This window comes from Sceloporus occidentalis, unplaced genomic scaffold (assembly GCF_023333645.1).
Source record: "Sceloporus occidentalis isolate IW3139 unplaced genomic scaffold, rSceOcc1.0.p SCAF_2, whole genome shotgun sequence".
In the NCBI taxonomy this organism is placed as follows: domain Eukaryota; kingdom Metazoa; phylum Chordata; class Lepidosauria; order Squamata; family Phrynosomatidae; genus Sceloporus; species Sceloporus occidentalis.
The window spans coordinates 185,682,196-185,707,319 of record NW_028316982.1 but is presented as its reverse complement, the minus strand read 5'-3'; the positions used below and the strand labels follow the sequence as shown (position 1 = coordinate 185,707,319).

At 42.2% G+C, this 25,124-nt stretch overlaps 1 protein-coding gene across 2 annotated transcripts in view; it reads right to left on the bottom strand.

The window, feature by feature from the left end:
• Positions 1-21,310, bottom strand: part of LOC149319455 (phosphate-regulating neutral endopeptidase PHEX-like) — a 150,789-nt gene extending 129,479 nt beyond the window's left edge. For both annotated transcript variants that reach the window (XM_089511749.1, XM_089511750.1), the window contains exons 1-3: positions 20,727-21,310; positions 14,742-14,810; positions 8,785-8,946 (exon numbers count right to left, since the gene is read on the bottom strand). In XM_089511749.1, coding sequence (XP_089367875.1) covers positions 8,785-8,946; positions 14,742-14,810; positions 20,727-20,853 — 358 coding nt within the window. In that variant the 5' untranslated portion in view covers positions 20,854-21,310. The remainder of the gene's footprint in view (positions 1-8,784; positions 8,947-14,741; positions 14,811-20,726) is intronic.
• Positions 21,311-25,124: the final 3,814 nt, after the last annotated feature.

The window sequence follows — 25,124 nt, the reverse complement described above, 5'->3', positions numbered from 1 at the left end:
CCCCAAAACATACCTCCATGTCCCCTAGAAGATGTTGGGGGTCAAAACAAATGGGGGCAGGACCTCCTGAAGGGGTAATGCAGTCCCCTCACCTCCTACAGTTGTTCACACCTTCAGAAAATGGTGGAATAGACCTATCACGTGGTTTTAGTGATGCCTCATGATGTTCTCTTGTGCTGTACTGTGGGTCCTAAAGTGGCAATGGACTTTATCACAGGGGAAGCAAGCATCCACATCTTGTGAATAAATGCCAATTAAATCTATGAATATCTCGCAACAATGGGATTGTTTTCAGATGTTGTCGTTATCCCAGCATTATCCCATGAATAAAGCAGCAAAATTGCACTGCTTTTAATTCACAAGATTTTCCTGTGAATGAAAAGTGGTGCGATTTTGCTGCTTTATTCATGGGATAATGCTGGAATACTGGTGATGTCACATGACATTGTCTGAAAACAATTGCGTCATTGCAGGATATTTATGGGATTTAATCATCATTTATTTATGTGATGCGAGCTCTTTGCCTCCCATGTGATAAAGTCCAATGACATGGATGGAAGAAGAGTCTGTTTTGAATCACAAATCAGTGACTTATAGTATTTGATTATTTTCTTAGAAAAAAACCCTAAAAAGCAACTATTCCAGTGAGTTTTGAGAAATGAGAAATCAAGTTACTTTTTAAAAATTATAACCATGCTTGTAGTTGCTTGGATAGTCTTGAAGATCTAAGTGTAATCAATTACTTTTTTAAAGTAAGGTATCTTTCTAAAATCAAATAAACAGAATCAAAATATTGTTTTTCCCTTTGTCTTCAGACCCACAAGAGGTCAAACCAACGTTTCAGTTTACCATTGGAATGGTGTTGCCTGATTCAGCTGCTTCCTTAATCACCTCTTTCCCACTATCCAGTTCCCAAAATACATTGTAGACAGTCTGTGTAAACATTACAGCCAAGTCTAGAACAATATCATTCTGCAACTGCATTTAGTAACATTTGGACAGTTCTTGTTCTCAAACTGTTGCAGTTTCTCCATAGTGTTGCCCTGAATTGCTTTCTATGGTATTATTATTATAACAGCACATGGTTTCTTTTATTCTTGAATCAAATATCCCTTAGTCTGAAATTAGAAAAAAAAAACTCCTTGAGATAATTCAAGTTAAAATATGTAAGCATTTGCCAGGGCACAGAACAGTTGCAATGTTTTTATGATGGCTAAGGGTGTAATACACTTTCTGTTCCTTTTTTATTAAAATATCAAAATAATATTTATTTGCAGCCCTTTTCTTGTCAGTCTAGAACTCAAGGGTGCACACCAGATATAAAATATATTACCAGATCATCCTTGACAACAGTAACAAAAAAGAGGCTAGCTATCAGAGAAGAAATCTAGATCCCACTTCATGTTAGTTTGCCCAAAAGACAACTCATAGACATTTCAGAAAGCAAGTATTCCTCAGTGTAACAGAACCATTCCTCCAGTTTAGTAACTTTTGTAACAACATTAAATCGTGTCTGATATGTTCATCAAAGAAATATCTTTTATTTTAGCTCATTTCAAATTTATCTATTATGTTGTGCTTCTGTGAAAGTAGTAAATTCAATTTTGGATGTATTCACAGTACAACATTATAATGCTCTGATACTATTTTAACTGTCATGGATATATCCTTTGGAATCCTAACATTTGCAGATTGGTGGCATACGACTCAGAATTCTTTGCCAGAAGCTCTAGTGCTTCACCAAACTACAAAATCCCAGAATTCTGTAGAAAGTCAAGGCAATGAAACTGGAACCAAACTGCTATAATTGTCCCTGCCAGACTGATTTTAACACCTTTATTATGTGTCAATATATCATTTGCCACTTTTATAGAATGCATATGTCTTTTATTATAATAGAAATACCTGCCAGACTCAGGTCTCTCTTTTTCATTTAATAACACAACCTACAAGTCATTGTGGTCTTGAAGATGAGGATGAACTAATGCCATTTCCAGGACCCTGTGGGTTCTCCCACTTCATCTTTTGGGCCAGGTTATATTACATGACCACTTTAAATACATCCCACACCACCCTAGTAATGATCATGTTGGAGGTTAACATGGTTCTTCCCCAGCCACCTCTCTATTTTCCTGGGTAATGACAGGGAAGCCATCCTCTACACCTTCTAATTCTGGTGGACTTACATCTAAAAATCATACAAACAGGGCACAAAAGCCCCAGACCAGCCCAAGTTTCCAGAGTTAAGGTGCCTCTGCTACAGTGAGTACAGTTTGTGTGTTAGATTCTGTGGCTTTGTACCTACTACTGCTAATGTAGTGGGCACCTGAAATCAGAATTAGCATTGTGAGAGCAGAGACTATCACACATGGAAATATCTCAATACAACTGCCTGTAGTTTTGGACTCTGCTTGCAAAATGGTTATAAAGACACTAGTGGTCAAATTAATAGGAATCTTCATCTAATATGGTGGGAAATATATTCAGTATCTTCAGTTTGTAGGTGTTGGTTGTGATCTATAAAGTCTATCACAAATCCTTCTCAAAGAAGAATGGGGGATGAAGGGAGAGGACAACCATGGTCCCCAAGCTGTTAAATACAGTGGATCCTTGTTATACGCTGGGGTTTGGTTCCAAGATCCCCCGTGTATAACAAAATCCGTGTATGCTCAAGTCCCATTAATTATAATGACATAGCAAAATGGTGTCCCTAATAAAAAATGGAACATCAAGGTAAATTTATACTTTTTTGGTACATTTTCAAACCGTGTATGCTTAAATCCGTGTATAAAAAATCCGTGTATAAGAAGGGTCGACTGTATGCTCTCATTTCAGTTCTCCAATGCCTCTTTTTGTTAACACTGGGGAAAAAACTGGTACAGCATTTCTACTAAAGGCAATTCAGAGTATCTGCTGGATGTTTTCTGGTTGTTGTTTTAGTGTGGTTTTTCCCCTCCAAATTATTTCTAATTTTTATGATTTTTTTATCTATTATGTAAGCCTCCCCAAATACAGTGGATAAAGCAGGACATATATTTTAAAAACACAAATAACCACTCTTTTCAGGACCCAATATCACTCATCTCTTTTTAAAACCTCCTGTTTCCATATATACCTAAGTTACAGTTGAGGAAAAAAATTATAAATGATAATTCATATACTAATGATAATTGTGGAAATCCCACAGTTTTATCAGCCTCTGTGAACCAAAATAAGTCCTTTCCCAAACTCCAAACAGACTTCATGGTAGGAAAACAAACAAACAAACAGTATTAGTGCTCTTTTGCATTTATTTTGCTTCTCTTGAGGCTTCATGCAATTTTTCCATAATATATCTCTATATAAGAAATAGAAATACCGTGTTTTTCGGCGTATAAGATGACTTTTTGACCCTCTAAAATTGGGTCAAAAGTTGGGGGTGGTCTTATGTGCCGGGTTGAGCCTTGGGGCCTGACGCGCTCAGCTGCCAGCTTCTCAGGCCTCCAGAGATCTAAGAAGCTGGCAGCCCCAAGAGCACGCGCACTAGCTTCCCAGGCCTCCAGGGGCCTGAGAAGCTGGCAGCCCCGAGAGCGTGCACGCCGGCTTCTAAGGGGCCTCCGGAGGCCCCTTAGAAGCCGGCGCGCATGTGCACGGCCAGCTGCAGCTTCTCAGGAAGAAGGATAGCCTTATACGGTGAGTATCTTATAAACTCTATATTTTTATTTAAAAAGCTGGGGGTCATCTTATACGCCCGGTCGTCTTATAATATGGTACAAACTTGGTACTCTAAATATATAACAGACCATACAAAAATATAACTTGATTAGCAATAATAATTTCCCACAGAGTAATGTGAAATAGTGTATGTGGGGGCAAGTAGGTGGCTTATTTCCAAGTATGTATGTATGTATATGACTGCTGCCTAAGCCAGAAATAAGGTTAAACTGATCAGGACAAATTTTTTGAAACAATCATAAATAGAGACCAGAGCTGCAGAACAACATTGCCTGTTGGGGAAAAAAATCTTGTCAGTCCTGGCTTCTTGTAATGCTAAAGTTCACTTTACATTTCTATCTCTGTGTTCCCAAAGAATTATAAACATAAAGTGGCTTTAATGCCAAACTATGTCATCGTTTTTAATTTCTTCTTCTTCTTCTTCTTCTTTGGAATGCAAAAGAGATTTTGCAATAAGGCAAAAAGCATGAAAACACAGACCAACATTTGCAAATGATTTTCAGGACTGTGATGTGCTTGTGCTGTACAGGATTAAATGAAAGAAGGATCCAAGTCATTTTAAAGGAACAGAATTCTCCATTTATTACAGACACTGACCATTCCTGAGAGGTGCAAAAGATACAGATTACTAAGGTAGGAAATTAATTTGCATTTCTAAATTTTGTCAGCTCCACTGAAATTTTAAGTCAAGACTTCAGATCACACCTGTACTGAGATTTACGATCTTTCAATGACCTCTGTCTGGGGTTCATGAAAAGGTCAGACATGGGATCCAGTCATACAGTCTTCCCATCCCATCCCCAATGTCTCAGTGACGCATGAATTGATTTTGAGATTGAAGCTTAAATAGAAACTTCTGCTTTCCACAGATCTCCATTTCTGTGCCAGAATCTTATCTTGTTGTTGGAGTTATTGAGCTAGATATTATCTACAAATTCATCCAGTTTCAAGAACAACTGTCAAAATACACTGCTGTATGAGCTGCAAACTCTCATTCCTACGTCAAGGCCTAAACAATTAAGGGTTGGGGAGGGAACTCCAGTCCACACATATTACACAGAAATATATCCCGCTGGTCTCTACCAAACTTACATCTATTAACATGTGCCTACGACTGTAACCTAAATGATAATACAGAGAAATCTCAAATATAGACTGCTGTCAATTTTTATTAAAATGCTAAGCTAATATTGGCAGACTCACACAGAAAATTCAAAGTGGGGTACTATTGTTCTGTAAATAGAAGATGATTATGCATTCTGTTTCTATCTAGTGGTATGCCTTCTATACTTGTGTATTTGCCCCATTCACATGCACAACAGAAGTGAGAATCTACTCTTTGCATGAAGTGGGGTATGTGAAAAGAGAGGGCACATAACCTACCTCTTCCCAGCACTACCTTGTTATACCTTGGTTTCAGTGATATGCTTCCCCCTGCTCCACCCCACAGTCCTGCTTGGTTCCACTAGAAGAGCTTGTGAGAAAATTCATAAACAACATGATGCAGTTGATGAAGTACTGTACTTAATAGAGGCAGATTTAGCTCCACTCTCCTGGACAGCAGAACCTCATAGTGTCACTTAACATCTTCATGCAAACATAGGAAGCTGCCTTTTACCGGGTGATAATAATTCATATAAATTCACTACTATCCATTTCAAGAGGCATTGCTTCAATTCCAGGATCTTTGACAGAGATCTTTTCTATTACCTTGTTAGAGGTAGCAAACTTAGGTGGGGTACAGATCGCCAGAAAGAGGCGCCGGAGAGGCGCCTCTCTTTGCTCCGCAGCAGCGCCGCAGCAACCAAACTGTGCAATGCTGCTGCGCAGCAACAAAGGAGCATTAAAAATTGATTCCTTTTTGTGGCGCAGTTGCGGCACTGCAAACCTACAAAGATGTCCCGATGGCGTTGCAGCTGCCCAGCGCTGTATGGACGCTGCACAGCTGTGATGTCATAGCTGTGCGCACCGTGTGGGTGGTGCTGCGCAGATGCGATGCCCTCATCACATGCTAGGGTTGCGGGGCATGTGCACACGCCGCCCCAAGGCAACCCTAGCACGTCGTGGGCACGCCGCAAAGGGCCCGTCTGTACAGGGCCTTAGTTTACCTGTATCCAGTGGTTCTAGTTTGGAACTGGGACCTTCCACATACAAAACATATGCAGTGCCACTCAGATATGACCTATTTATCTTCCAAAAAAACATAGATGGGGGTAGCTGTCCTATAACAACTAGTATGACCTTCTTTTATTCTCATCTGAAAGATATACCATTGATCGTCAAAGTGGGAAACAGCAGAAACTGTGGAGAGCCTGCAGCATAGTGGTAGAGCCCATGGTTTTGTATGTAAAAGATTCAACCCTTAGCATCTCCAAGTAGGGGTGGGGGGAAAATTCCTGCCACCTGTATGAATTGTACAAATTACATAAATGTGCTTATATCTGTTTGACTTGCTTTTTGGGGGGTTCCTGCTCAGTTAGCCATGCCTTCTCTTCCGTAATATTCCATCCCATTCCACTTCATCCCAGGTTCTGGTTTTTCAGAGCTTGGAAAGTTATTTTTATATATATTTTATATAAATATATTGGCATGCTAAAGCCATCTATAATTAAATCCCAGAACAATAATCCTACCATAGCATAGTTATGGGTGGATTCAGCATATTGTTATATTGGTTATTCTTAAAAGTACTTTTTGAGCTCTCCATTCCCCTCCTCTCCGGTAAGTCAGTATTTCATGACTGTCAAACATGCTCTGTCATCACTGGACTGTTTAATTTTTTTTAATTTATATACCGCTATTCCAAAGATCATAGCGGTGAACAGCAAGTAAACTAATTAGCAAGTAAGCTAATTTGCCCCCAACAGTCTGGGTACTCATTTTAGCGACCTCGGAAGGATGCAAGCCTGAGTCGAGCTTGGGCCCTTTTGCTGGTCTTGAACTCGCAACCTTGTGGTTTCGAGTGAATGGCTGCAGTACAGGCATTTAACCACTGCGCCACCACTTTTGCGAAGGTCCCACTCCCCCTTAATTTCCGTCTCTAATTTTATGTGTTTCTACAAATTGTCAAAGCTCAGCCAGGCCTACAGATAGCTCCAATTGCACATTGGTGCTGTTGTTCATTTAGCTACATATAACATCAGGGGGGAAAATATGAAATTACTTATGTGAGTCTTTGCCCAAAAGTGTTCAGCTCATGGAGTAGCATATTTTTTAAAAAATGTTTGTTCGTTATATAAACATATGTTTCAATGAACCAACGAGAAATGGTTTCAAGGTTTGGAGGTAGATCATAGGTTGATAGCCCACAGGCATTAATTCAGGTATTTTTGCCATACAAAATGGTATGCTGAATTCTTGCTTTGCTGTTTCTGATATATAAAATGATCAGTCCTAAAGTTTCCTATCTGTTCCCAGGACTGCCCAAATTCTTATCAATACTAACCAATGGAAAGAGAATGCATCACTCTTGTACAACTGTGAAACACCATCCTATATGTGCTCTTCAAAACTGATGTTAGAACACTTTGCATACCTCATGTTATTTTGGGGTACAAATATTTTGTTATATTTTATCAGTTACATAGATGCCAAGAGCATGAACCATGAAAGGTCAGATGACCTTTAAATGACTGGTCACAGACCTGAAGGCATGTGGAAAGCACCCCTGTAACTTTATGACTGTGAATATTGCTACTTTCCTACCCTCTGTTGTGTGCATTTCCTCTTGAAGGTCACAGGGAAAAGGTTTGTCAGCCCTAAAGCCTTAAGCCAACCTTTTTGCTAGCCCCCATTGTACTTTCCCACACCTGATCCTATCCCAAACTCCCTGGGGTTGTCCTGATCTTATTACTGCTTTATTAAATCAATGTCACTGCCTTCAATCAAAAATATTCCTTTTGTAACTCGGAAGTGAAAACCATCAACCAGTTGGGAATCTCATTGTTTCTTGGATTCCTGGAAAATGCATGCAGCTGCCCTGAGACTATAAAAAGCCTGCCTTAGCACTCACGCTTTGGCTGAATCTGGAATCAGGCAGGACTGTTGCCAGATTTCATGTGGACCCCTCAACACAGGCTGACCACCCACCACCACCACCCATGTTTCAGGCAGCTGATTGGAGCTCCACTTGTGGACTGGTAAAGTATTAACTTTGCTACACACTACTACCTTTAATTTCATTAGTTCATGTGTGTGTGTGTGTGGGTGGGTGTGAAGACTATTGCATGAATGGCGATTTTCCCCTTTGTACACTGCACTCTGAGAGTTCTGGTTCTTGGACCTGTTATACACAGACTGGCATCTCAACTCTTTGAAGTTACCTGAAGTCCTCTAGCTGCTATTAATTTGAGCTATTAAAGTTCCACTATTATATTATTCTATTTCCTATTTCTATTAATTTGTATGTGCCATCTCAGTAACCTAGCAATTTGGATAACACTTGTTTAAAGAAATGTGAGGTCTCACAATATAGCTTCTTGAGTTTTGCTATTTGCGTCCATCATTCCATTCCTTTTGAGAGCTGTTTGCAGCTGTTTTGCAGATCTACAGCTAGACTTTTCCAGTTTGTATAAAAAACAACTCTGAGAACAGCAGAAACAAACCCCACAAGTTCCTGACACATTTTCTGTATTTGGAGAAAGACAGTGGTCCTATCTATGGATTTTCTAAAACTTGAAAAATTATTGTTTTGACTACCATTCCCAAGTCCCCCAGGTTTGGCCATGCTAGTGTAGAAAGTAGACTGGGGAGCTGTAGTCCTGAAAAGTATTTTTTTAAAAAAAACTCTCAAAGGGTCACTGTACTCTACTACAGTTGGCCCTTCATAGTCATGATTCCTAGATTCAAATAACCACAGTTCTAAAATATTCACCCAAAAAATTCCAAAAAGCAAACCTTAATTTTTGCCATTTTATATAAGGGAAACCATTTTATTACATCATTGTATATAATGGGACTTGAGCATCCATGGAGTTTGGTATCCACGGGGAGTCCTAGACCCAAACCCCACCAAATACTGAGGGACCACTGTATTATAAACTGTTAGGTTTTTCAGAAAGAGAGACCTACCTTTCAGTTTAAGATCTACATTATGTCTCAGCCAAGGATAGATTCCATAACTTGAGGAATCTTCAGGAATTGGATTATTCTGTATCCATCCCTCACAGGCAAACCGGAAGAAATTATCACAGGGATCCACAGATGTATTGAGCTTGCTTTTGATGGCAGCAGCTGAAAAGATGGACATAATTTGATATAAGATCAAAATACATTCCACATTATTTTCCAAAACACATGCAAATTCTCTCCTGAAATCTTGCTGTCTTTTCCCTATTTTTATTACTTTCCACCTTTTACAGTATAGGAAGAACCAATGTGGTGTAATAGTCTTAGAGTTGTAACAGGACTGCTATAGACTAGGCTTCAAATGCCTGCTGAACCATCACTGGATGGCCTTAGCCAAAGGTCTCAGCCAAAATGGAAGGCAAAAGAAAATCTCTGAATGGAGGATGAAGAAAGGAAAATGTGGGAAAGTGGGATTGAATTAATCTTTGATGAGATATGAAGATGGGATGTAAGAAGGAAATGATGAGAGGAAATCAGATAGTTAAAAGATGAATGGAAGTTTAAGAAGACGAAGAGATCAGAAATGTAAATACTACTTGCCAAGTATAATTAGTGTATGTATAGAAAGTTACAGCTGACCGCTGACAAATTTTGTGTTGTACTGATACTGTTTTTTTTGTATGTGTTTTTGTTTTATGTGTTGTGTCTTTTATATTCAATTTTAAAAAATTATATTCAATTCCTAACAAAAGCCTATGAAAGGGTCACTTTAAGATAAAGTTAACTTGGGCCCCATTCCCACTATAAAAAGTATCGGATTGCTGAGTGAATTAAATGATCCTAGTTCCCATTTGAAACCGGTTCCTGTCGCGATGTGATTGAATCTGTCAGGATGAAGCGAGGCAAAGGCAAAAGAACCATTTTTCCAGACACCAGCTAAAAAGAGGTTCTTTTGAAAAAACGTGATTCCAAAGCTTGTGAGCGAAAGACTGGAATCGCAGTGCCCTCCATTTCCATCCTCCTCCTCCTCTTCTTCTCCCTTCCCGGCCTCGTGATGTCCCTTCCCCGGCCCCCAAGCTCCCTTCCCAGCCTTGATTCTATCTCATCCTCATCCTCTTCTCCACTCCCCCCCCGCCTTTCCTTGCTCCATTGCCATCCTCCTTGTCACACTATCTCAGTCTCACACTCTCTCAGCCTCAGAACACACTCTCTCAGCCTCCAACCCCCCCCCCCCAATTTCCAAGCCGGGCTTACGTCAGATGATTGACAGGGGAGTTTAAAGCAGTGCTGCCAGTGGCAACCACAATCGCCTCCAAAAAAAAACCGATCACACAGGGTAAGGAAAAAAAACCTTTCATAATGAGAACTAGGGGTCTTTTAAAATTGCTTTCCAAACCGGGGCAGGAGCGAATCACAAAGCGATTCATCCTGCCAGTGAGAATGACCCCTTTAAGGCACATAACAACAACAACAAATGAGTGTGAACTCCTTTCCCACCATGTTCAAACATGCTTCCATCTTCCCCATTCTAAAACAAAAAAAAAAACAATCTTCCCTCATCATTATTGTTTAACTAGAAGCCAATCTAACATCTTTCTCTGGCTTTTACTCTCCCTGATGTCTTGGCTTTCAGGGTTCCATGTTCTGGTTTTTGAAGCAGCTAGAAAATCACCTTGATATAACTTCAGATTATCAGTTGCAGAAGTCTCCCTTCTCTTGATCCTCTGCTATTCTTCACTTTACTCATGCGATGTTGCCACTGAGGGAAGCTTCTCCTTGTTTGTTTATATTCTCCTAAAGTTCTGTCTTGACTGACTACATCAAATCCATTTTTTTTTCACTTGGTTGGGAAGAGGAATCAGGTCTTGTGACTTAGGGGCAGGCCTAGGTGTCTGGGAATGCTACATGCCTACCTTGGGAAAACAACTCTAGCCTAAAGATAACTGGCAGGTACTAGACTAAACTTTCATCTTTTGTTTTTGTTGTTACAACATACTTCTTCTAAAATACACAGCAGTGTCAGATATGAGAATAAGGACAGCAAGTTAAATGAACCATTGATCTAGCACTCAATTATCTAAACAGGGAATCCTGAAGCCCTTCAAATGTTGGACTACAGTATCTAGTGTTCAATGCTGCCTTGGGCTGTTGGAACTTGCAGTCCAACAGCATTTGGAGAGACACAGGATTTCTATTCCTGATCTAAACTAACAAATAAATAAAGAGTGAGTATTATATGCTCTCTCGATCCTTGTCCTTCATGGCTGGCAGCCCAGTGGGGTACGGCTGTAACCTTGACGTTGCGTCGTATAATTAATTCATCCTTCAGGGAAGGGCAGTTTCCATCTAGCCTAAAATCGGCCGTTGTAAAACCATTGCTAAAAAAACCCTCCCTAGACCCCCTGATTCAGCATAATTATCGGCCTGTTTCACTGCTGCCTTTCTTGGGGAAGGTGATCGAGAGAGCAGTTGCTTTCCAGCTTCAATCGATCTTGGATGATACGGATTTTCTAGACCCATTTCAAACCGGCTTCCAGGCGGGCTATGGAGGTGAGACTGCCATGGTCGCCTTAGTCGATGATCTCCGTCTGAGCATGGACAGGGGTAGCGTGGCCCTGTTAGTGCTTTTGGACATCTCAGCGGCTTTCGATACCATTGACCATGGTATCCTTCTGGAACGCCTGAAGGAATTAGGTATCGGGGGCACTGCGCTCCAATGGTTCCGTTCCTACCTCTCGGGTAGATTCCAGATGGTGCAGCTGGGGGACGTTTGCTCTGATAAGAGGGCACTTACATCTGGTGTCCCTCAAGGAGCCATTCTGTCCCCCATGCTATTTAACATTTACACGAAATCACTGGGAGAGATCATCCGGAGACACGGGGCGCAGTGTTATCAGTATGCTGATGACACCCAAATATGCTTCTCTGTGTCTCCGACTGATGCAGTGACTAGGGATGGCATCTCTCCTCTAAATGCCTGCTTAGAGTCGGTAATGGGCTGGATGAGGGAAAACAGACTCAGTCTGAATCCAGAGAAAACAGAAGTACTCGTGATAGGTTCTCCTGGCCCGGGAAAGGAGATTTGTCCACCTGTCCTGAATGGGGTCACGCTCCCCTTGAAGGACTCTGTTCGCAGTCTGGGGGTGCTTCTGGACTCGTCGCTTCACCTGACGTCTCAGGTGGATGCGACGGTCAAGAGCACCTGTTAACAGCTTTGGCTGATACGCCAGCTGCGACCCTACCTGGACCGGGGGGACTTTGAAACGGTTGTACATGCTCTGGTAACCTCTCGGTTGGATTTCTGCAGTGCGCTCTACATGGGGCAACCCTTGTACCATACCCGGAAGCTTCAATTAGTACAGAATATGGCAGCAAGGTTGGTCACTGGTTGTTCCAGGACTAGCCATATAACACCTATTTTGCAAGACCTACATTGGCTGCCTATTCGCTTCCGGGCGCAATACAAGGTGTTGGTTATTATCTATAGAGCCCTAAATGGCTTGGGCCCAGGGTACTTGGAGGACCGCCTCTCCCCATATAATCCGCCCCACACTCTCAGATCAGCCGGGAAGCAATTCTTGAGGGTTCCCAAGATGAAAAATACCACGTCTTCACAAAGGGCATTTTCCATCTCGGCCCCGCAGATCTGGAACTCCCTTCCCGACAAGCTCCGCTCCGTCACCTCCCTTGATCTTTTCAGGAAGAAACTAAAGACCTTTCTCTTCCGACAAGCCTTCCCCCATGTGTTCTGATGTTATGCTATTCTCCCCCCTGACATGCAATTGTTATCCAGCTAGTTTTGTTTGTGTGTTTTTAACAGTTTGTATGTTCATAAGTTTTATTGCTGTATTGAGATGTTTTTAATATGTTGTTGGTGATACCTGTTGTTGCTATCTTGTATCACTTTTAGCTGTACACTGCTGTGATCGAATTTGGAATTTGGAATAGCAGTATATAAATAAATATTATTATTATTATTATTATTATTATTATTATTATTATTTAACTACTAAATCACCATTATTTAAACTAGAGAGGAGTCTGTCTTCCCTTCAGACGCTGTGGGAATACAAGTCCCAGCAATTTTATTCTGCTTAGCCAATGGTAAGAAATGTTAGAAGGTGTAGTCCAGCAACATTTGGAAGACTGTTCAAATTCCATCTTGATTTAAACACTTCTTTCCCACTATCTAAGCACTCTCTGCTCTTAAACAATTTGCTATGTCTGTAATGGCCTTGAAAATAGGTTGAGATCTCTCTCTTTAAAAAAAAAGGACAATAATCATCAATATATTTTAGGAACTGCAACAGGTGTCACTCCTGAATGACTTTTACCTTGAAAATCTCATGATGAGATAATTCAAAATAAAGCAAGAGACGGTGCTTAAAGATGAGACTTACAAGTTAGAAGGTACTCATCCGGTTATTGAGCAAGAGCAGAAGACAAATACAAATAGCACTGAGTCTGATGCTGAAATGGACTTATGCCAAAACTGTGTTCAGCTGCTGACATGCTCAGAGGTCAAAGGGAAGTCCAAACTATACAGCGCATGTAATAGGGAAGGAGAAACATGAATTGGGGGAGTTATAAATTGTATAAAAAGAAATTGAACATATAAATATAGCTACACTTGGGGGCAAAACAGACAGCAGGTAAGGAGCGGCTTGTTGCCGCCCCTTTACTCGTCAGGTTGAGGTCACAGCAACCACATGCCATGCCCCCAAACTGGCCTTCTTTGGTACAAAAAGGAGTGGCAGAAAGCCACTCCTTTTTGCACCAGGGAAAGGAAACCTTTGCCTCCACGGTGGCATTTTTTCAGTGTTTCTTAGAGCAGCATGTTTGTGATGCCAAGTTAAAACTTGGCTTTTTAAAAAGCCTCTGGGATGTAATCACTTCATCCAATCTGAATACATACAGTACGTGATTGTAGATTGTTATTTTAACTTTTTCAATTATTCAGTTCTATTTGTTTTTTAGAATGTTTAATTATTTTTATTTTTTAATTGTTATTATTCTTCCTTTAACTTGTTTAAACTGATTTTATTTTAAGGTGCCCAGAGATCATACAACATGTGGCAGGGTATAAATAATTTAAATAAAATAAAAATAAAGGCCTAAATGGCCTGGGACATCAATACTTGAAGGATCATCTCTCCTTACATAGGCCTTCCTGAGCACTGAAATCTGCTGGGAAGTCCCTCTTTTGTGAGATAAGTACATTGCATACAAACCCATGTGAGGGACATTCTATGCTGTGGCTGACTACATGACTCTAGGATTGTTACTCCTACCAGCCCACATTCATCCCTGCTTTGTTGTTGAGTTTTCTTGTATTTTTCTTGGTTTTCATGTTGTCAAATGGTTGTTACAGTCAGTTAAAATTAAAAGGAGTGGGGGATAGCTTTGGTCGACAAAGCGATCTATGGTTCCAAAGTTTGCATAGCAATTTTCTGGTGGGCTTTACTAAGGTATTACCACAATATGGATTTTGGAATTCATCTGGGTGAAAAACAGATGCTATATATCTGCCACTCTTCCATTTGCCAGTTTAAATAGATCAGCTTCATGTCTCTGGGGCTTTCCAGAACCATGTGCCTGACCACAGTGGGAAACAGGGCCTTGGATTAGGTCAGCCTGTGAAGATATTCACCTGTGGCTCTCAAGATGTTGTGGAACTATCATCCTACCTCACTGGCCACCATGGTAGTTGATGACAACATCTGGAGGGCCAGAGGTTCTCCTCGCTCCCACAATTCCATTAGACAATTTGGCTTTATCCATCAAAGCTCTTATAACGTTCATAGAGGCGAAGCAGGGGCATTCCAGATTTAACATGAAATACCTTAGATTTTGTTTTTCAAAGAATACTAGAATTCATTAATGCTTTTGAGAAATATTTTTCATTTCCCCCATGCCAATATAGTTTAACTATGAATAAGAAAGAATATTAGACCACTTACCAGCTTCAATGCATTCAGAAGTCAAGCAATACTGTTGCTTGGGCTGAAATTTTATATGACCTTGGCTAACTGCAAAAGAGAAAATAAACAAATTATCATTTGTTGCAGGACAAATTTGTTCCTTTGAATCAAGGTCATCATGATCTATTTGGCTATGGAACATTTCAGAATCATGCACTGATATAAACAGCAGATGAAACTATAGGTGCATCAGCACTGTTCAAAAAAATGCAGTTTGACACTACTTTAAGTACTGTAGACCCATCCTATTGAATCTTGTGATTTGTAGTTTTGTGAGGAACCAGCACTTTTTGGCAGAGAATGCTAAATACCTTGTAAAACTGCAAATCCCAGGATTCCATGGGATGAGCTTCAGCACTTAAACTGGTGTCAAACTGCATTATTTCTACAGTAGATGTACCCTATATTAGTTCACAAGAAGAAAATCAAAAATCTGTATTCTACTAAACCAACTTTTTCTGAACTGCATCTTTGTAATTTTATATTAATTTTACACTAAAACTATTAGCATAATGATATCATTAGACTGCACACACACACACACACACACACACACACACACTCACAATACTAGTAATTCTATTTATATATTATATAAAGTGTAAAAGTTGCTAAGACCTGTGCTTCACAATTTAAATTGGTAATCTACATTATAAAAGCGCAGAGAAACCAAAGGCAGTGGTGTCAAACAGCACCAGGCTCCCAAATTGTTAACCTTCTCAGGAACACAACCAATGCAGTCAGTCATTCTGGAACTGAATTACTGGTGTAGCAATAAATAATTTTGCCTACTATTATGTCATCCTGTTTACAAATAAAGAGGAGACTGTCTCAGAAACCAGGAAGAAAAGGAAATAGCAGTGTCATACATAAATCCATTCATAAGGAACAGGATTGTGCATTTTGGGTTGTTGGGCTACAACGCCTCTTACTCTCTTGCTGATGTGATTCAACACCTGGATATAGAACATCACACAGGTCTGTAGCCTGATAATCTTTGACGCAAGAATAGAGAGGGGTGTCCCTTAGTACTGGTCTACACTTTAAGAGAGAAATGAACAGAATGACCAAGAACATTTATGGGGGCTGAGGAAAGTGTAGTGCTAAGTCCTTGGTGAATGTGGGAGCTCTGGTGAGCGATATAGCAGCAATGAAGCAAGGACCAAAGATGTACATAAGACCTGAGAATAGGGAGCCCTGCCTTGTGGAAACCTAGGGCACCTCCAGAAAACCAATATAGCTCCAAGATGAAGACTGCAATCTTCAAATTAGCGCAGTTATGAACTTGGTAAGATTATTCAGGAACTGAGTGGTATAAGAATGGTACAACAAGTCAGTTTAAAGATGTTGTGTTGGTATGCATGAATATATCTTTCATTCCAGTGGCTAACTAATGTATAATATACTGCATTAGGGAATAAGCATGAATTGTGAACGTACTCATGGCTTACTCCAGAATTTTAAAATGGCCCAAGTCAGTATGTATCTACACCAAAAGGAATAGAGTTTTGCCCAATCATCATCTCCCAAAGCAATGCACAGACTATCCTGTTGATGTCATGCACATGATACAAATGCGGACGTTTTGCAACTCAGTAAGTGGTTTCTGAGAATGTATTAAGCTAATGTCTGGAAGCACTGAAAAACCCTCCTGTTTTGCCAAGAATGTGATGGCACAGGATGAACAGGGCTTGATTGTATTTTAATGGCAGTTTAAGATAGCATATATTCAAGTGTTTTAGTACTTACAGATTTTCAAAATATTTATATCCACCCTGGTTTTTTGGCAATGGGATGGCTTAGGAACTGAAGACAAATATGAGCAGCACAGACACAAGTTGATTACGGCAAAGTTACAAAAAGTAACAAGCAACACACTGAGTTATATTTGTAATAAGTAACAACACAAATTTCATTTTAAAAAAGATCTTCCACAGTCTAAGGCCTCATTCACACTGACAGCATTGCCCTGGAACGAACTGGTCAAATTCGGGGGGCTCCCTCCGGAATCTCTCCGGAAGCAAGTGCTGACTACCAATCAGGGGCATTTTAACACAAATGCCCTCTTGGAGAATTCGGGTTTAAGGTGAAGGTGCCTGGCTGTCAATCAAAGTTAGTTCCACGATGGTCATAGGTGACGTTTCCAGCACTGATAGGGGCATCAGAAGTGTGCTTTCCACCCCTCCCTTTTTTTAAAGGACCAGGCACCACTTGTCAAATTTAAAAACCTCTGGGGTGTGTGTGTGTTGTGGGCATTTGGGTCAGTGTTGTAGATTATGATCTGCCCTTGGCCCCATTTTCAACCCCAAAATGAAAGCTAGTGCCATCTCTGTAGCCTGTATCCTACTCCCTTGGCACCCCAGAATGCCTCATACACAGATAATAATAATAATAATAATAATAATAATAATAATAACAACAACAACAACAACCACAACAACCACAACAACAACAAAATTAATTCCTCACCTCAGAATGCCAGAAAAGGATGCTTTTTTTTGGGGGGGGGGGGGGCTTTCCCTAGGCTACCCCTGAATTCCTTAGAGACAATAGCAAAAGCTGTATCAATTTGCCAATTTGCCTAATTGGAAAGAGAAGCATTACATTCGAATTGTAACATTCATTCGCTTTGCAGCAGTCATTCCAAAGGAAAAAATAGGCTACCCCTGAAGCCAGTAGCAAAAGCTGTATCAATTTGCCAAGTTGCAACATTACATTCGAATTCTAAGGGGCCATTCATTCTCATTGCAGCAGTCATTCCAAAGGAAAAAATATCTGCATTTTTTGCCAAAAATAATTAAAAAAAAAATAAAATCCAAAGGAAAAAGGTCTCTGCTGGATAGCAGAGGCTTCCCTTGCTGTAGTGCCCTGACTTGCCCTGAATTGACCCTTGCTCCTGCTCACGATCTATCTATATATCTCTATATATCTATATATCTTTACCTACAAACATGCGCATTTTTTGCCAAAAATAATTTTAAAAATTAAAAATCAAACGGAAGTGGTCCCTGATGGATAGCAGAAGCTTGGCCTCTTCTGCCTCCCGACCTGCCCTGAATTGACCCCATCAGCCACCCCCTTTTTGCCTCCTGTCACCCATTGCATCCAGCGGTTCCCCTTTTTTCCTCAGCTCTTTCCTCCTCCTCCTCCTTCTCCCCCTCCCCTCCGATGAGGGGAGGGAATGCTCTGACCTCTGCCCTCCCTCAGACCTTAATCCCTCCCAGAATTTGCCCCGCTCATGATTGAGGACAAGTTCATATTTCGCGGAACCCGGGTCTTTTGAGAAAAGACAGATTTTAGCCCGATTCTGGATACCCCGGGGTAAGGGGCATTTCCTTGTGCAAGCCTCGACATGGATTGTGACAGAATCGGGCCCAATATGAACTTCACGTGGAAGAATCGATTTCAAAACCGGTGTAAAAGGTAATGTGAATGGCCTGTAAGTCTAAGGCTGTAGCTACACCACAGAAATAATCCAATTTGACATCACTTTAATGGCCATGGGTGAAAACTAAGGAATTCTGGGATCTGTAGTTTGCTGTGACACCAGAGCTCTGACAGAGAAAGGGAAATATCTCACAAAACTACAAATCCCTGAATTCCATAGCATTGAGCCATGGCAGTTAAAGCGGTGGCAGACTGGATTACTTCTGCAGTGCAGATGCAGCCCTAGTGTAGCACTCAAACCACTACATTGTGTTGGTTCCTAAACTCTAAGGCAGTGATAGAGAACCTTTTACAGACCGAGTGCCCAAACTGCAACCTGGACCCCACTTATTTATTGCAAAGAGCCATGTCCCTCTGGCTTTCTAGTAAGAAACCTGGCAAACTCTGTGCTAGGGTGACAGCATGTGTGCCCACAGAGAGGGCTCTGAGTGCCACCTCTGGCACGCGTGCCATAGGTTCGCCATCACTGCCCTAAGGCTAATGACAAACCCCTGGTCTTTGTCATGTCTTTAGCTTTCTATCATTCTTTATTGGGGGGGGGGGAGTATTAAAAAAACACTCATAGAATCATAGAGTTGGAAGAGACCACAGGGGCCATCCAGTCCAACCCCATTCTGCCATGCAGGAACTCTCAATCAAAGCATCCCCAACAGATGGCCATCCAGCCTCTGCTTAAAGACAGAAAATATGCTAAAACAGCTCAAACAAAAACAGATCACGTTATACAAAATAACTCTGTAAATGCAGTTTCATCTGCAATAGTTTACCATGTAATACAATACATGCCTGCACAGAAGTAAGTTTGCATCAGTGGTTCTTTATTCACAGGTAAGTGGTAGAGAATTGTACATCCTTAGTTTCAGTTTCTGATTTCCTTTACACCCTGACTATATGTAGAAATGTAGCTTCATCCTCATGCACAACGAATGAAAAAGCTCAGTTCACTGTGAGATTTGGGGAGGGAGGGGAAGTCAGTCATGAAGAGTTATTTTGCATTTGCCAGACTCATTTTAGCACATATCTGTTAGTACACAAAATTATACACTACATTTTACACCATGGTAACTGCTGCCTTGTTACTTGGACTCTTAAAAGTACAAGCATTGGTTGGGTTGTTTGCATCTTTGTGAGCAATCTGCTGGTCTCCTTTGGCTTGCTGTGTGTGCTTAGGTTTACAAATGAAAAAACCACAAGAGACATTTCTGTGCACAGCAGAATGAAGAAAAAATGGTTTTGGCATCTTGGCCCTTCTTTCACAGGGTTTGGGAATCCTTGATAGGCTGTGTTGCCCCATCTTGAGAAAAAGCCTTTTTCAACCATAATATTGACAAAATTCTTTCAAATCTCTGCTACAGAGACTAGAATAATTTATTAAAGATGTGCTATAAAAGTCTGCCAGATCCTGCTCCATTAAGCAGTAGCTGGCTATATCTCCTGTTAAATCTCTTTCGGTCCTACAGTTTTGTAACTATTCAAGAACAAAACCTTTTCTTAAGGCAAATAGTTTAATCAGTAAGCATTTGGCAATGAACTATGCATTGTGCAAAGTCCTGCTTTTAATCACAAAAAAACCACATCTATGCTATCAATATAGAGCAGGCCGTGTTCTAGTTTAGCACCAAGACTTCCACAGTTACATTGGAAAGTGTACTTTTGGAAAAAGTGCTGAAACTTCTCTGGATGCATCTACTACACTATAGAAATAATGCAGTTTGACAACACTTTAAGTGCTGTAGCTCTATCCTAAGGAATCCTGTATCTGTAGTTTTACGAAGACTTCAGCCTTCTCTGCCAAAGAGTGCTGTTGCCTCACAAAACTCTAAGTCTCAGGGTTCTGTAGGATGGACCCATTGCAGCCAAAGTGCTGTCAGACTTCATTATTTCTACAGTGTAGATGCACCCTCTGATAGATACCTCAATCCTCACCAGAGTTCTGGGTTCTCCTGGAGAGAATTGTTCCACTGTTTTCCCATATAAATATAATCAACATGAGTAGCTAACTGAAAATGAAATCCTGGACTCATTTTCCTGAAAGTCCCACTGAATTCAGTTGGGTTTACTGCTAAGCAGGCACCCATTGGATCCAGTTGGGCTTACCTCTAAGTAGGAATGCCTTGAATTCAGTTGGGTTTGCTTCTATGTAGGCACCCAATGAATTTTGCTTCTAAGTGGACACCACTCAATTCAGCTGGGTTTCCTTCTAAGCAAACACCCATTGCCTTCAGTTGGGTTTGCTTCTAAAAAGTAGACATGCATTATAGGGTTGCTCTGTCCATCTTCTGTCACGACCAGACCTTGGAAAGTTCTGTTGTTGGACTCCGGCTCCCAGAATCCCCCAGCCATCCTCGCAAACAATCATACACTCGTGGAGGCATAACCCGGTTTGGCACTGCTTTTCAGCATCCTGGCTCAAGGCTATGGAATTCTGGGAGTTGGAGTTTGTTGTGGGGTCCAGAGCGGAGCTTATGTCTCTAGTGTGGACACAGCCTTGGCTAATGGGGAGCCATGGAAACTTACCCAGGAAAAGGGCCGTGCCAAGGGCGACGGTGCTGCCCACGAAGATGCCAAGGGCCACCCGGAGGGGCTTGCTGGCTGCTTGCTTGCTGGCTGGCCCTGGGCTCCCTGCTGCTGCCTCTCCTTCCATGGGGATGGCTTTGCAAAAACCTGTGTGGGGGTCTCTCTCTCTCTCTCGGGCTCTTACTCTTCACTCCAGAGAGAGGGGCCCATCCCCGAGGCTCCCCGCTTTCTTTCCCCCCAGTTCTGGCTTCTTAAGAGGAAGGCTGCCTCTCAGGACCCATTGCCAAGGCTTCCCAAAAGCAGGGCTGAGGGGGAACGACCTCAACGCTGGTGTCGGGTTTCTTTGCTGGCCCAAGCCAGGCAGGACTTGATTTAGAGCTCTGGCTCTTTTGCAAGCAGCAGACCCACTTTTTCTCCTTCTTCTTTTTCTATCAGCAGCTGCGGAGGACAAGCATTATTTCACAATCCTCCCCCAGCAGCAGATGCTTTCCCCCTTCCTTCCACCCTCCAAAAAGAAGCGCTTCCCGCCAAAAAGCTGGACTCCTCTTTCCAAGGGCCCTGATACTTTGCTGACCCTCGCTTCCTCTTCTTTCCTCTCTTCCCTGGAGAAAGGCAAGCGCCCACCTCTTTTTAAAGCCTCTGAGGAGCTGAAGGGTTTTTATTTTGGGAAGTCTGTACCCAAGTGCCAAACTTCCGAGTCAGGCTTAAAGGGAAGGCAAAGCAGCTATTAAAACCACCTACAGAAGGGCTTTGTGTGTGTGTATTTAGGACACACACACACACACACCCCACAGCAGCAAGTGATATTTCAGTATCTGTGTGAGGGGTTTGTGTAAGTTCGCTCTAAACATAGCACTGGGAAAGTAACCACTCTCAGATGGGGACCTCCTGAAACAAGTGACAGTACTTGCCCATAGAAAAAACACACTTGCCCACAGGGAATCATGAGGAATACTGGCCCATAGGCAAGGAATCCCTAATGATTCCCTATGGACATGTATTCCCCAATGATTCCCTATGGACATGTATTCTCCAATGATTCCCTATGGGCAAGCAATCCCCAATGATTCCCTATGGGCAAGTATTCCCCAATGATTCCCTATGGGCAAGTATTCCCCAATGATTCCCTATGGACATGTATTCTCCAATGATTCCCTATGGGCAAGCAATCCCCAATGATTCCCTATGAACAAGTATTCCCCAATGATTCCCTATGGGCAAGTATTCCCCAATGATTCCCTATGGGCAAGTATTCCCCAATGATTCCCTATGGGCAAGTATTCCCCAATGATTCCCTATGGGCAAGTATTCCCCAATGATTCCCTATGGGCAAGTATTCCCCAATGATTCCCTATGGGCAAGTATTCCCCAATGATTCCCTATGGACATGTATTCCCCAATGATTCCCTATGGGCAAGTATTCCCCAATGATTCCCTATGGACATGTATTCCCCAATGATTCCCTAGGGGCATGTATTCTCCCATGATTCCCTAGGGGCATGTATTCTCCCATGATTCCCTAGGGGCATGTATTCTCCCATGATTCCCTATGGGCATGCATTCCCCAATGATTCCCTAGGGGCATGTATTCTCCCATGATTCCCTATGGGCATGCATTCCCCAATGATTCCCTAGGGGCATGTATTCTCCCATGATTCCCTATGGGCATGTATTTTCCCATGATTCCCTAGGGGCATGTATTCTCCCATGATTCCCTATGGGCATGCATTCCCCAATGATTCCTTAGGAGCATGTATTCTCCCATGATTCCCTAGGGGCATGTATTCTCCCATGATTCCCTAGGGGCATGTATTCTCCCATGATTCCCTATGGGCATGTATTCTCCCATGATTCCCTATGGGCATGCATTCCCCAATGATTCCCTAGGAGCATGTATTCTCCCATGATTCCCTATGGGCATGTATTCTCCCATGATTCCCTAGGGGCATGTATTCTCCCATGATTCCCTATGGGCATGCATTCCCCAATGATTCCCTATGGGCATGCATTCCCCAATGATTCCCTATGGACATGTATTCTCCAATGATTCCCTATGGGCAAGGATTCCCCAATGATTCCCTATGGACATGTATTCCCCAATGATTCCCTAGGGGCAAGTATTCCCCAATGATTCCCTATGGACATGTATTCCCCAATGATTCCCTAGGGGCATGTGTTCTCCCATGATTCCCTAGGGGCATGTATTCTCCCATGATTCCCTATGGGCATGCATTCCCCAATGATTCCCTAGGGGCATGTATTCTCCCATGATTCCCTATGGGCATGCATTCTCCCATGATTCCCTAGGGGCATGTATTCTCCCATGATTCCCTATGGGCATGTATTCCCCAATGATTCCCTAGGGGCATGTATTCTCCCATGATTCCCTATGGGCATGCATTCCCCAATGATTCCCTAGGGGCATGTATTCTCCCATGATTCCCTATGGGCATGTATTCCCCAATGATTCCCTAGGGGCATGTATTCTCCCATGATTCCCTAGGGGCATGTATTCTCCCATGATTCCCTATGGGCATGCATTCCCCAATGATTCCCTATGGGCAAGTATTCCCCAATGATTCCCTATGGACATGTATTCTCCAATGATTCCCTATGGGCAAGTATTCCCCAATGATTCCCTATGGGCAAGTATTCCCCAATGATTCCCTATGGGCAAGTATTCCCCAATGATTCCCTATGGACATGTATTCTCCAATGATTCCCTATGGGCAAGTATTCCCCAATGATTCCCTATGGGCAAGTATTCCCCAATGATTCCCTATGGGCAAGTATTCCCCAATGATTCCCTATGGACATGTATTCCCCAATGATTCCCTATGGACATGTATTCTCCAATGATTCCCTATGGGCAAGTATTCCCCAATGATTCCCTATGGGCAAGTATTCCCCAATGATTCCCTATGGGCAAGTATTCCCCAATGATTCCCTATGGACATGTATTCCCTAATGATTCCCTATGGACATGTATTCTCCAATGATTCCCTATTGGCAAGCAATCCCCAATGATTCCCTATGGGCAAGTATTCCCCAATGATTCCCTATGGGCAAGTATTCCCCAATGATTCCCTATGGACATGTATTCTCCAATGATTCCCTATGGGCAAGCAATCCCCAATGATTCCCTATGGGCAAGTATTCCCCAATGATTCCCTATGGGCAAGTATTCCCCAATGATTCCCTATGGGCAAGTATTCCCCAATGATTCCCTATGGACATGTATTCTCCAATGATTCCCTATGGGCAAGTATTCCCCAATGATTCCCTATGGGCAAGTATTCCCCAATGATTCCCTATGGGCAAGTATTCCCCAATGATTCCCTATGGGCAAGTATTCCCCAATGATTCCCTATGGGCAAGTATTCCCCAATGATTCCCTATGGGCAAGTATTCCCCAATGATTCCCTATGGGCAAGTATTCCCCAATGATTCCCTATGGGCAAGTATTCCCCAATGATTCCCTATGGACATGTATTCCCCAATGATTCCCTAGGGGCATGTATTCTCCCATGATTCCCTATGGGCAAGTATTCCCCAATGATTCCCTAGGGGCATGTATTCTCCCATGATTCCCTATGGGCAAGTATTCCCCAATGATTCCCTAGGGGCATGTATTCTCCCATGATTCCCTATGGGCATGTATACCCCAATGATTCCCTAGGGGCATGTATTCTCCCATGATTCCCTATGGGCATGTATTCCCCAATGATTCCCTAGGGGGATGTATTCTCCCATGATTCCCTATGGGCAAGTATTCCCCAATGATTCCATAGGGGCATGTATTCTCCCATGATTCCCTATGGGCATGCATTCCCCAATGATTCCCTAGGGGCATGTATTCTCCCATGATTCCCTATGGGCATGTATTCCCCAATGATTCCCTAGGGGCATGTATTCTCCCATGATTCCCTAGGGGCATGTATTCTCCCATGATTCCCTATGGGCATGCATTCCCCAATGATTCCCTAGGGGCATGTATTCTCCCATGATTCCCTATGGGCATGTATTCCCCAATGATTCCCTAGGGGCATGTATTCTCCCATGATTCCCTATGGGCATGTATTCCCCAATGATTCCCTAGGGGCATGTATTCTCCCATGATTCCCTATGGGCATGTATTCCCCAATGATTCCCTAGGGGCATGTATTCTCCCATGATTCCCTAGGGGCATGTATTCTCCCATGATTCCCTATGGGCATGCATTCCCCAATGATTCCCTAGGGGCATGTATTCTCCCATGATTCCCTATGGGCATGCATTCCCCAATGATTCCCTAGGGGCATGTATTCTCCCATGATTCCCTAGGGGCATGTATTCTCCCATGATTCCCTATGGGCATGCATTCCCCAATGATTCCCTAGGGGCATGTATTCTCCCATG